This window comes from Drosophila willistoni, assembly GCF_018902025.1.
Source record: "Drosophila willistoni isolate 14030-0811.24 chromosome 2R unlocalized genomic scaffold, UCI_dwil_1.1 Seg167, whole genome shotgun sequence".
NCBI lineage: Eukaryota > Metazoa > Arthropoda > Insecta > Diptera > Drosophilidae > Drosophila > Drosophila willistoni.
Genome location: NW_025814050.1, coordinates 17,690,538 through 17,704,207, shown reverse-complemented (window position 1 = coordinate 17,704,207; position 13,670 = coordinate 17,690,538). Strand labels below are relative to the sequence as shown.

Sequence of the window (13,670 nt, the reverse complement as noted above, 5' to 3'; positions counted from 1 at the left end):
TTTGACATTTGCCTAACCTTGTTTAAGTCATTTAAAGTCAGACATTTAATAACAAACAGCGGAAACTTAATTGCACACTTAATGGAATATAATTGAAATGGGTCACTCAAATTAGAAGCCAAGACTTGAAGGCTATTCACATTGAGGACGTCATCAATCGCTGAGTCGTTCTCCTTCTTCTGGACGTTAATACAAGCTACAAAGTAATTGCCGCAGTATTTGAAATAATTTGCAAAATTAAAAAAAAATTCTTTGTACTGATCAATGATTAACTGGTTTCGAGGTCGATTTAAAAACTAAGTTTGATAAGATTCGAAAATATAAAATGGAACAAGTATGCGAAGTCTTTTCGTGTAAAGTTAAGAAATCTAACAGATTCTAAGATGCATTTTGAATAAAAGTTGGCTTAGTTACATAATCCCAAAATGTCTACATATATTATACATATTACCAATTATTGATTTAGGCTTCAAAAATTCTGTAAAATACCTTTGATGGGAATTCATTTCCAACCTTTTTGTTCCAGAAAAATTCATAAGTTTTGCCGCTCACAATGAATGTTGATTACTTTTCAAATTAAAGTAGCAGCCCTCGTATTTGTTCCAACTTTTTTATTGCATGGTCATACAAATTCGAGTTCTTTGTTAAAATATTTATCTAGTTTTAATTTATTTAATGGCATAATGTGCCACTTCAGTGGCACCTCAGGCATATGAGAAATCTCTATTCAAACTACAACCCTGTTCTTAAAGGGGAAAAACTAGTTTTCTTCCCTATATCGATATTTACATTGAACCAAAGATAAAATGCGTCATTGTTGGCAGTTTGTTTAATTAAATTTGGAATAACAAAAAAAAGAGGAACGATCCCTATATGATCCTGTGCAAACAAATCCATGAATACCTTTTCAAGTGCCTTACCAAAAAAAAAAAAAAAATGATGGTTTTTTGTTGGGAAAAGAAGGGGGAATGGAAATACGGCAGAGGACGCATAATTCATAAAGCCGCAGGGGAACAATGATGACAGAGCGTAACCTACCCCCTACCTAACCTCAAGTGGCTCATGGATAATGCGTAACTGATATCAGGACTGCGTAGTCTACTGTGCCAACTCTTATGTCTCAATCAGTAAGTTCATGCAATTTGCACCCCGCACGTGTCCCACCCAAAGTGCAATTGCAATTACTTACAGGGGAACAAAATTGAAACATTTAACGATGGGAACGAACGATGGACAACAGTCAACTTAAATGGATTTTGCGTGGGAAAGGCATCCTGATGCGGTTACGGTTCCTTCCTTTTGCACACTCTCTATCCATCCCATGCACTAACAATAAGTGCGTTGGCAAGGGCGTGGTTTAGAGTAAAACTAGAGAATCAATTTTTCTACAATTTCAAATTAGTTTTAAATGGCAAATGTGGTAAATTATGGCGACGCTTGGTTGGTGATTTTCAATTTTCCATTGTTTGAGTTTTTCAACTCCAAAAAAAAAGGGAAAATAAAAAGCAAAAAAACCACTTTGCAATTGCATTGCAATGCATTTCGATTTGTTTTTGGGGAATGCAATAGGGTAGTAGTGTGTTTTGTAGGTAATTCAAATTTGTTGCTGCGTAAATTGAAATTCTATGAAATCGCATAAACATTCCAATCAATTTGTTGGCAAATGAATTATGCATTGAAAATTGCATCGTTTGGTTTTTGTGGATCAAAGTGGTCCAAAATGTTGGGTGGGAATCGGGTTTGTTTTTGTTGGTTTGAGGTTTTTGTGGAGGTTTAGCGGTGTGGGATTTTGGGTTTGAGGTTTTTGTGTTTCGATAAAGGAAGATAACTATTTTATTAGCAAAATATGCTTAAAGCTTAACTAGGTGAATTGCAAATAGATTCATGTTTCCATGTGCGAATTATTGGCAGGAAAAGTTTTGGCCAAAACTGTTGAATTTGGCACACATCATAATATTAGTTGTAAGTTTATTCTTTTGAGATATTTTCGATTGTATACAAATGTTAAAAGATAATATATTCTAGAATATGGCGAATGCTGTGAATAATAAGAAATGTGCTTAGTTTGACTGATTCACTTTAAAGCATTATCTATTTTTTCCATCAGATCAGATCAGATTGAAACTGTTGAAAGAGAATAATGCGAATTTCAGTTAAAAATATCATGCAATGGTCGTATATTTTATTAAAAAACATAGACGAATCAGGAGGGAGTCCGAGTCTCCCTAAATTACAGTATTTTAAATTATTTTGAACTTGGTTCGGTACTTTAAATCTACAAGTAGTGACTCTTCAAGGTGGTCGTACAATGCCTATCAATTCTTATACTTTTATCGCAAAATTATTTAAATTAGTCAACCGACAATTTATTTTTTAATAGGAGAATATTTTCTAGATCCGTCCATGCTTAAATTTTCTAAGGTGTTCAATCCTCGTCTAAGATTTTCTTCTATTAGGATGCTTTAAAATAAATTTGAAATTAATCTTTTTTTCCAGAATGCATTTTTTGTAGCAAATGTAGGTGATTAAGATTTCTCTTCATTGATAAAAAAGAAAGTTGGTAGATTCATTATATTTTCAATAAAATCTCAGCATTGCTATAAATGTTAAAGTTTGTTTTAATTGAACGCATTTTGTTAATGTTTTCTTTTTAAGGATTTAAAATAAACTTTACTTCACTAAGCTGTGTTGTGACAAGAAAATTTACAACATTTTAACATAATTAAATATGACAAATATTTATTTTTTACTATTTGGCCAACACTTTGGGAACAAATGTTTTTTCAAATGAAATCCATTTGACACTGTGTCTCTTTTTCTCTCATCTATGATCCCTCTCTCTGTGATTTTCACCAAAAAATAGTTGGCAAATAAAATCAATAATCCTTAAAAATACAATATTCCAGCATAAATACGTTAAACAAAAAGTTGAAAAAAAAATTGTTAAAAAAAAACAATCAGCAGGAAAAGCATCAGCAATACAAGGGGATTTGTTCAATGCGTTGGTTGATGGAACATTTTTTTGGTTTATTTTTACGTTACCCATTCGACGCCGAACCAATTTGTAATCAAAGTAATTTTAATGCAAATTTTATATGTTACAATACTGCACGTATTGTCCAGATGCAGTCTGCAGGGGGCGTGGCTTTTGAGGTCTCGAACCCCAGTCAATAACATGAAAGCCGTAAATAAATACCGCCAACAGGAGGCACGACAAAAAGATAATAAAGAAAAAAAAAAAAAACAGAAATGCCGCTTAACTCTGGGAAAACTCAACTGATCCCCCACCCATCTCACACTTTATACTCTGGACCGACCATTTGGTTTGTTTATTTAAATGATTTTATGACTTTTACCAAAAAAAAACCCAAATGGTGACAACTTGTGGCGCTAAAAGTTGAAAGTTTTGTGGCCAACAAAAAGCCAAAACGAATGACCATGGGCTGTAAAAAATATGCAAAGATGTAAAACTAAATTTCGGTGAGATGACAAACTGGAGATACTCTACATAAACCAACTATAGAATAATTTAAAATGTATATTTCCCATATAGTAAATGTTCTTATAAGTGTTAGCTGCTTAGCCCTCTCCCCACTTAACGCTCTCATTGAGAGTACGAACTTTCAGGTTTTTGCCGTAGTTCTCTGGGGTTCAATGGCTAGACTGGCGTTTGCTATCAAAAATTCGTACGTTTGTCCCATCTATGTATTTTATGGTTAGTGATATTACCGTATCTATGAATTTGGCAACAATATGTACTTGTACCGTTTGGTTTAATAAATAAATAATATACTAATACTGCAAAATTTTATTCTTGAATTACTTCTTTATAATGATAATATTTACTTTATCAGCCATCTTACTTACTGGAAAGATACGGTAAAGAATTACTCGTTGCTGGTCCCCTTTGATAAGATACATAAGCTTTTCAATGCATATGTTTGACTGAGCACTCAGTTTTTTAGTCAGTTTAAGCCAAAAGCTGCTAACGTGATGAAGGGAGTTCTTGTTCTATTCCTGGGGTGGATCTCCATCAGCCAATGTGCCAATATTTTGGGAATTTTCACCTGTCCCATGCCGTCACACTTGATAGTGCATATGTCGGTGGCAAAGATTTTGGCTGAAAATGGACATAATGTGACAGTTTTGACAACTTTGGAGCCAACTATTAAGCATAAAAACATAAATGTGATATATATACCTTTGCCAGAAGAGGATCGTAGACATTTGAAGCATATTTTTGGCAATATGGGCACGACCGATAACAGAGTCGTTTTGGGAATTTATCTACGAGGATTCAAATACATTAAGTTCGTGATAGCATTAATGTTTGATGCTCTCAAGGATCCGCGAGTTACTGATTTATACGAGAACAAGGGAAACAAATTTGATTTGGTAATATCCCCTTACCTAACGAATAACTTTCAACTCGGTTTGGCTCATAAACTAAAAACTCCAATAGTTTCAATTACGCCGCTGCAACCTTTTGAATTCTTCGGCAGCATCGTGGCCAATCCCCGCGAGTTGTCCTATGTTCCTTCCATGAATATGGGAGTAGAAAAGGGTGCGATTATGACATTTTCACAACGGATCAAGACTCTTGCCATGAGCTGGGGATACCGTTTATGGGATGCGATAGAAAACGTTGAAAATAAAAAGCGTTACCAGTGAGTATAATAATACTCAGTAATAAATTAAACATACGCTAAAACTTATACATTTATTTTCTAGATTTCTTTATGGTGATGATCCTACGATGCCCCGATTCGAAGATTTAACAAAGAATATTTCGTTAATGTTCTTCAATTCTCATGTTCTAAGTGAAGGACCAATTAGACCCAATCTGCCAGGAGTAATTGAAATTGGAGGCATACAAATCAAGGACACACCAGATCCCTTACCAAAAAATATTGCTGAATTTCTAGATGATGCCAGAGAAGGAGCTATCCTCTTGAGTTTAGGTTCCAACATTCAATCTGATCACTTACAATCAGATACCGTAAAAAAAATGTTCAGTATTCTATCAAAACTTAAATTGAAAGTCATCTGGAAGTGGGATAAATTGGAGCACATACCAGGGAATTCCTCGAATATATTGTATTCCAAATGGTTACCCCAAGATGATATATTGGCCCATCCGAATATCAAATTATTCATCACTCATGCGGGCAGGGGAAGCATCGTTGAGGCTTCTTATCATGGCAAACCAATGTTGGCTTTACCCATGTTTGGTGATCAACAAGGAAATTCTGGCTCAATGGTCAAACAAGGATTTGGCTTAAGCTTAAAATTGTCGGAGTTGGAAGAGGAGACTTTTCTAAATACTATCAATGAGATTTTGCAGAATCCCCAGTACAAACAAAATGTGGAAAACTTCTCAAAACTTTATAGAGATCGACCGCTAACTGCTCGACAAACTGTGCTTTATTGGACTGAGTATGTCCTGAGATATCATGGTGCGAAGCATTTGCAAAGTCCTTTGATGCACATGGACTTTATAGCTGCCAATAATTTGGATGTTTATGGATTACTGGGGATTCTGGTAGCTTTTGTTTTATATCTCAACTACTATCTCATTAAATTTTTTTTTATAAAAATTAAAAAAATTGAAAAAGTCAAGAAAAAATAATGAAAATTCTATTAACCAGTATATAAAAGAATAAAGAGGTGAAGAAAATGAAAAGATTAGTCATTGTATTTGGGAAAATTTGGCATATCTATTATTACATTTACCTCACTTCAAAACAAGTTGAGACACTACAATAATCAAAGGAATCTGGCGTAACGACTTATAATAAGGTCAATTCATTAAGATGCTAGTAATTCAAAGTCTTCATCGCTATACACATGGAAGATACAGACCAGTCCCAGTCGAAAATGTTTTCCTAGATTCAAAACGTCAATTTATATTCAACCAAACTTTTCGTTCAACTAACACATTTTTAATCTTTAACTAAAAAACAAATCGCTAAGTCGCAAGGTCTTACTCGTGGTCTTTCCTGTTCGTTTGATACCAAATTTATGTACCTTAAGGCTGTTTTGGATCCGATTAGCTTAATTAAATGTTTACCTGGAAACTAAAAGTATTTTTTTATATCAATTTTAGCAATATTTCAAATAGATTTATTGTCAAAAAAAAAAAAAAAAACCATCATGATATAAATCATTCTTAAGAAGACTTTTTTGTATTTTTTAAACATTTCTTACATGACAATAGTTAAAAAGAAACTATTATACCTTTAGTGAGAGAATTTCATTTAATTTCGGCGCATTGGAGAGACAAGTCCCCCGCCAATAGTAAACCGCAGCACCTGTGGTCTCATTGACCGTTCCATACCTTAGTTTTGTGATCCATTTGGTTAGGCTACAAGGGGCGCCGTAAAAACTATAAAATGGGCTATATAAATTGAGCAAGCTGCCTAGGGTCATAATTTTCATTTTGGTGTTCGCCTCTTTTTTAGTTTTTTCTTCAGCCGACAAATTTTGATCGCATAAATTTTCCCATTGAGAGGAGTTAAGGAAAGGTCACATTTAGGCGTCATTAGGCTGAGAAAGAAATGGGCTTAGGTACGGTAGGAGAGCCCACACACATGCCACTTGGTTGTCCCAGTTAGGTCAAAGGTCACACACAACACAACTAAAACAAAAACCATAAGAAACAGAAAAAGGAAAAAAGGACAACCAGGACCGCCAGCCAGCAGCAGGTAGCTAAAACTGCTTTCAAGTAATTATGTAATTGACTTTAAGAAAGAATGATGAGAAAAAGAAAGAGGATTTTCCTGGCCCTTTTTGCCAGAGAGCGCCATCATTCGCATCCTCATCATCATTCTCATCATCGTCACCATCAGGCAGTCCGTGCATGGTTGGAATGTCATTTTTCAAAAGGCCTTTGTGTCCTTTCTTATGTGTTTGTGTGTGTGTGTTGTCGTGTTTTTTGGCTTCTTTTCTTTTATTTTTTTGGTTGATTACAAGTTTTTCCCTGACTTCTGGACGTCTGCCCTGGCTGAGCGTCAATTGTCAGCTTCCGTTTTCATTTGTTATTTGTGGCCACACAGTTTTCGTTGAGCGTTTCTTTTTTTATTGGCTGATGTTTTTGTCTTGTGGCATATGTCGCAGATTATGACATTTTGGCGGCATTTTGAAGAGCACAAGCAACTTGCTTTTCTTTTTCTTTTCTATTTCTATTTTTTTTTTCGCCAAGTGTCAGAAGTCATAAATTTTGATGTGGGCGCATTAGTATAATTATTTAATGGTCCATTGCTTCACTTAGAATGGTAAAGAATGAATTTCTAGGGGAATTAGATGTCTCACTGTAGGTGCCACTTTGTAGATTGTTTCTCATAGGGATAGCGAGGGAAAAAGGTCATGCCATTTTATAGCATTTTCCTGTTGGGTTATTTTTACTCTTCAAAGTTAAACAGTCAAGAATTTGTTTAAATAAGAGAGAGAGAGAACGTTTTTGAAACAAGTTTTTGAAAAAAACGATAGATAACGAGTAATAATTTGCAACTTTTAAGAAGATTATGGATAAAAATTGTAGATACACTAGAAACTTTGAATATATGCTTGCAACTAAAAAGCGGGTCAAAAAGAATCCTAATATACAAACAATTTTAATATAGAAACCGAAAGCAATAAGAATTTAGGTCACATCAAGGAAATAAGTCAGACATTTTAAATTTATTCTTTAATTATTTAACAATTCTTGGATAAAAATATGTCTCCAAAACTCCAATTCAAATGAATTGGAATGCTCTTTTTCTTTAATAATTCTTTGCTTAATCTTTTCTTAACAACGCTAAAGGCTGTTTTCAAAATTTTAGCTTGTTGCGTTAACTTAGCAGTTGAAGTTGGATGAAATTCAAAACGTGGTGGTCAAAAATTTCACAAAACAAAAATCTACAATCTAAATTACATAATTGTGATTTTTAATTTCATTTCATTTTAAAATTGAGTATCTAACATTTGATTCATAGATTTTGTCTGCTTTTCAATGTTGTTTGTTGATATCTCAAAACCCGTGTGTGGTGATTCTAGACAAAAATTCATTTATCTCAAACCGTCTCTTTTGATTTTTGTAATTTGGTTACTCCTTACTTTGATTGTACAATTTGAATAACGAAATAATATCTATGCTTCAGTGGATCGATTTAGTAATTTTTCCTAAAGTTCGAATACTACTGCAGAATCATAGAAGTTTGTTTATTATCTAGTTGCCTAATGGAATATTGAAACAAAATTTGTTTATTAAATGAAATCAAACAAAAATGTTAAAGCCCTGGCGGTGGTTTATTTCCTTTTATACCTCTTCCCCCCATTGGCATTTGAAATGACATTTGAAACCGGTGTGCCCTCAACTTGTCTTGTTTGTAAGTCGATACTTTTTGCCACTCAACAGTGAGCAAGAACAATAAAAGCAACAAATATTTAAATCGATTTAAAATACACAAACACACTCCTACATTTTATGTTGCATTTTTGGCTTGAAGCTGATGGTAAGAAAACAAAAATCATTTGTGACATTTAAATTTTAAAGAGGCGACAAATGTCAAAAAAAAAGAAGGAATGAATGGCTAAAGGTTGGAAATGTTATTTAATTATGCGCTAAGCTGTCAAGTGACATGGGTGCAACTGCAACAGCAGCTTCCTTTAACATCATCTCCTCCTCCCACCCAGTCTACCCGAAATTCCCTTTTGTTGTTCACTGTCGATTTAGTGATTTAAAACATTTGACAATTTTGACATGGAAATTTGTTGGTCTCTGAAGGGTTAAAGATAGATAAGTAATCAAGAAGTATTTTTCTATTGAATTTGTTTTTTTGACAGTTTCTCTAATTGCTTGGCCAAACGATTTCCGTCTCAATGCCAAACGGAAAGGGAGATAGAAAAATAGGGTGACAGATAGAAAAAAAGAGAGAGAGAGAGAGAGCATAACCTAATTTGCAATATAATCAATGCATTGCCTAGCTTGAGGCGCTTTAACTTTAATTGAAAACGGGCAACTGGAACAACTTTTAATGAATAAGCCGCAACCGAATTGCAATGAAAGAAATGCAAAAATTTACTCGATTTGCTTTAACCAAATTGTTTGTCCGGCTTGAGATGGACAAAAAGAAAGTTAAGCTGCTCTCTCACTCTTTCTTTTTCTCTCCCTTTCTTGACTTTTTTCCCCTTTTGAAAAGAACCCCAGAAAAAGAAAAACCAAATAAAATCAAACAAATTTAGGTTAAGTGAAAGTGCAAATTTTATTTGCAGATTACTACATACAATTCCTTTTTGCCCTTAGCCCATGGAAAATATTTTCCCAATTTCCATCGCCACCAGCAACACCACACTTAACATCAGCTTGGCCATGTTAACATGCCCACCAACTATAAAGTCTAATGAGCTAATAAATTTACTTGAATAACCTCCGAATGCAGACACATGAAGTGGCCCCATAAAACTTCTTCCAAGTAGCTGCAACTCTTCGTTTTCTTTTGGCTTTGGTTCTCCTTTGGCTTTATATTTTTTGTTAAGAGATGCCAGTTCGTTTTTTATGGGGTTTTGCCTTTAACAAATTCGGTTTTGGTTTTTAATTAACGCCGGACTGGCGTTTCCATTGATCTTTTACTTCAATTTTAGTTTCTGTTTGTGTGTTTTAAAGACGTTTTTACGACAACATTTGCTTACACAAGAGGCGAGAGAGAGGTTTGTTGATGGTTTGTTTTTTTTTTTTTTTTATTTTTTATTTGAGTTACATTCAGGATTTTATGGGCAATGGTAGCTAACATTGATCTTGCTGATAGATTGGAAATGTAAAATGTTCAGAAAATCATTCAAACAATAAGAAAACTTAAAACAAAATGCACTAAAAAAGATTTGTTCAACAGGGCAGAAAATTTTTCAAAGCCAGTGTACAATATATGAATATTTACTCAAAATTTGTTGTGATTTTTTTCATTGGCCTTCTGGGCAAGTAATTTGGTTAAATAAATTGGTTTCTCTGTATAAAGTACATATTATATGAGACTATCTATATATAGGTATAATATAAATATTAATATTAGCATCCGGGTTCGAGTTTTAGGCTAGTGTATAGATGTAGTTTTCGTGTAAGCCAAAGGCCTTAGTTGCCAGTGCTTGTAAAAATATAGGCGTGGCAAAATGTTTACACATAAAAAATTTGCGCATATATCGTCTCGGCTGTTGATGCTGAACAGGAATATATATACTTTATGGGGTCGGAAAAGCTTCCTTCTGACTGTTACATACATTTTGGCGACTTTAATATACCAGTTCGCCCTCAAAAAGGTTTGCCCAGTTTTGAATAAGTTCTCTTAGATAGACGGTCTCTCGCTGATCATGAACATATATGGTTCATATGGGGTCAGAAACATCTCATTCTATGCGGTACAAACATCTCAGCAGTTTTATAAGAATTTCTATAGAAGTGACCTTGAAGGCTTTTAATAATCCAATCAAATTTGATTTATTTTTTTTTCAAATCGATTGGCGACTGAAATAAGTAAGTCTCACCGACTTCATGATACCATTTACCAAGTAAAACAAATACTTCAAATTCTTATGACATCACAGCAGCTAACTTCCTTTTTATACCCTTGCAAAACGGGTATATTAATTTTAATCAGAAGTGTGCAACGCATAGAATGAAGCATCCGACCATATAAAGTATATACATATATTCTTGATCAGCATGACAAGACGAGTTCATATAGCCATGCCCGCCCGTCCGTCTAGATCAACGCAAAATTTAGCATGTAGGCTTGTATATACTGCAGGGGTTGTATATCTCGGATTCAGCCGGATCGTACCACTATATCATATATCTCCCATACAAACGGCAAAGTCACGAACAATGACTTTTCTCAATAGCTTCGTTATTTTCAGAGCTATTGTCGTAAAATTTAATATTAGAGAGTTTATTACACAAATAAGCGACTGTGCCAAATTTGATCAAGATCGGGTGACTGACTATATCATATAGCTCCCATAGGAACGATCGGTGGAACACAGTGACTTTGATCAATATCTTCGTTATTTCCTATGCTAAGATTGTAGGCCGTTCTTTCGCAAACAATAGCCTTTTTAGATAAAACGTTTCTTCACTTTGACGGCAAGGGTATACAAAAAAGTTGCAAGGGTATATAAACTTTGACGCGGTCGAATTTAGCCCCGGCCCTTTGGTTTTAATTGTCTTAGTTTAAATGTTCAATTTTAAACTGGTAGCTCTAAGCTTAATAGTCTATTATCGATGTTCATGGAGACGTACGAAACTTTGTCGAATTAAATATGCCATTTCACCTTATGGATTGCATGGTAAATTGTAATCCCTAAGGAACTATAATTCGTTTTCGGAGTTTGGGTTTAAAATTATTATTAATTTTTGGCATTGATTCAGTATGATTTAAGATCGTCAAAGAGTGAGTCAAAATGTTTCTCAAGCCGTTTTACATTTTTTGCTTAACTCTACTAAACATAAACGAAACTAAAAGTTTAGTCTATTTCAAAGAAAATTACTGTGAAATATATTGTGCGGGAAAATGTAAAGACAATAATCGCAAAATTGGTGATAAATGGTGTAAGCCATTTGAAAACGTTATACGAACTGATAATTATATATTGAGTTTAAAGAATTCATCATTGAGTATTTCTGTTGGTGCCAACTTTAAATTGGACAATCTCATTGATTTAGGCTCAACAAATGACACACTGAATATAGTTACTGTACTTAACGATAATCCGAGTAGTTTTAATACAGGCTTTCAATATCTCAAACGTCTTGGTTTGATCGGAATTAATAAATTTTACAACAACTTTTCAAACTATATACAAGTTGAGGAAAAAATATTGAATGCCTATACGAGTGGTCCAAAAGATGTTCATTTATATTTGTATGGTGAAGAGATATTATGTAGTCATATTTGCAATCTTTATATAATGAAACTCGGAAACGATTTGAAGTCAATATTTATAAATGGGAATGACGGTCTGTTATCACTTTTTGAAAACATATTTCAAGATAAAAGTAATTTATCATTGCTGGAATTCAACTCACTTAAATTGGAAATTCCGAGCTCAACAACATTTCAAGATTTAATAAATTTAAAAAAATTGGTTTTCGAGAATGTTACCGCTTTCAATCAATCAATTCTATTGTAAGTTCCAATTAAATACTATTTAGCAAATTATTTCGAAATATGCTCCATTACAGATCTTCCACTCTGCAAAGTAATTTGGAAGTACTTCATGTATGTATCCACACGAAATTCGATCTGAGATACCTGCAAGACTACAAAAAACTTATATTAGTTGCGTTGAGAAATCTAACTTCAGATTCCTACATACCCAACAACAATTTAAAGGCCTTTATATGTCCAAAAACAGACAGCGATGGGGCAGTAAATTGTACTTTCACCCTGGGCATTAATGGAATACGTTGCCCAAAAGGTTGCAGAAGATGCTGGGGGATATTACCCGACGGATGGCAGGTGGAAGACTATGTAAGTGAACTAAGATTCATTGTCAGCTGCACGGGAGCTGGTTTGTATGAGATTCCAGATTTGCCAATTCCAATTTTTGGCTATCTAGTTCTTCATTTTGAAAAAAATAAACTAAGAAAATTGCCCAACCACCCGGTCCCAGGATACACGAGAGTTAAAGAACTTTACCTAACCAGCAACTATTTAACCAGATTGAGCATGGATCAACTGCCTTTAGAACTGGCACATTTGGATCTCCGGAATAATACACTGACAGCAGATACTTTGAAAGATTTAACAAGTCAGTTGTCTACATCAAGTGATAATGTCTTTGTCAAGAACGCTTTAGCATCACAATCTCATCACACTCCTTGTCCTAAAAATTGCATCTGTTACTTCGACGATAAAGTTTACTACATCGATTGTAGTAATCAGTCATTATCTGAATTACCAAATCTGAAAGTTATAGCAATTGGTAATTCATCACTAAGATTGAACAATAACAACTTAAAAAGTCTTCCAAACAACTCTCTATGGAATCCAAAACTATTGGAATTGCACTTGTCTAACAATCAACTCACCCATTTATTTCTCGAACAATTGCCTGCCAAAATACGCTACTTGGACATCCGAAATAACCAACTAACGACTCTTGATGACAAAGTAATTCAGTTTCTTGAATATCGTTTAACTTTCGGTGACCTCACCATTCAAATGTCTGGTAATCCTTGGCATTGTTATTGCAATTCTAGCGAATTTCTAATTTTTCTAAGACAACATGAACCGAAAGTGTATGTGAGTGCATTAAAGAATTACAATATTAAAGGAGATTGCCCAAAGAATTGCGTTTGTTGCTTAACCGATAACCCAATAACTCTTGATATCAATTGTACGAATAAAGGACTAGAAATCATATCCAACTATCCTAAATTACCATATTACTTTAAATTATCACTACGATTCAAGGGAAATCAACTCAGAACAATAAACATTCCAGATTTCAATAATATTACCTACTTGGACATTAGAAATAATAGTTTCGAAACATTAAGTCCACAATTCGTGGACTCACTCATTGAAAAGTATGCCAATAGCCCACTCAGTCTACTAATATCAGGAAATCAATGGATTTGCAAGTGCAAGCAGAAACACTTTCTCCGATTAATTAAAATATTCGCTGATAATATA

General features: G+C 34.0%; 2 protein-coding genes across 2 annotated transcripts; both read left to right on the top strand.

The window, feature by feature from the left end:
* Nucleotides 1–4,248: 4,248 nt before the first annotated feature.
* LOC6642669 (UDP-glycosyltransferase UGT5) lies at nucleotides 4,249–5,629 on the top strand. Its single transcript, XM_023175722.1, has 2 exons — nucleotides 4,249–4,667; nucleotides 4,732–5,629. Exons 1-2 carry the CDS (start codon nucleotides 4,249–4,251, stop codon nucleotides 5,627–5,629), a joined length of 1,317 nt encoding a protein of 438 aa, XP_023031490.1.
* A 6,831-nt stretch (nucleotides 5,630–12,460) lies between these two features.
* Nucleotides 12,461–13,389, top strand: LOC111518557 (protein toll-like). Its single transcript, XM_023175721.1, has 3 exons — nucleotides 12,461–12,503; nucleotides 12,592–13,277; nucleotides 13,384–13,389. The coding sequence occupies exons 1-3, from the start codon at nucleotides 12,461–12,463 to the stop codon at nucleotides 13,387–13,389; spliced, it is 735 nt and encodes a 244-aa protein (XP_023031489.1).
* Nucleotides 13,390–13,670: the final 281 nt, after the last annotated feature.

Excerpts from the sequence above, each read along its gene's own strand:
- LOC6642669 (XM_023175722.1), top strand. The coding sequence starts at position 4,249 with ATGGGCACGACCGATAACAGAGTCGTTTTGGGAATTTATCTACGAGGA. Across the intron at positions 4,668-4,731 it reads GAAAATAAAAAGCGTTACCA|ATTTCTTTATGGTGATGATC; the intron begins GTGAGTATAATA and ends TTTATTTTCTAG.
- LOC111518557 (XM_023175721.1), top strand. The coding sequence starts at position 12,461 with ATGCTGGGGGATATTACCCGACGGATGGCAGGTGGAAGACTAT. Across the intron at positions 12,504-12,591 it reads GATGGCAGGTGGAAGACTAT|TTCTTCATTTTGAAAAAAAT; the intron begins GTAAGTGAACTA and ends TTGGCTATCTAG.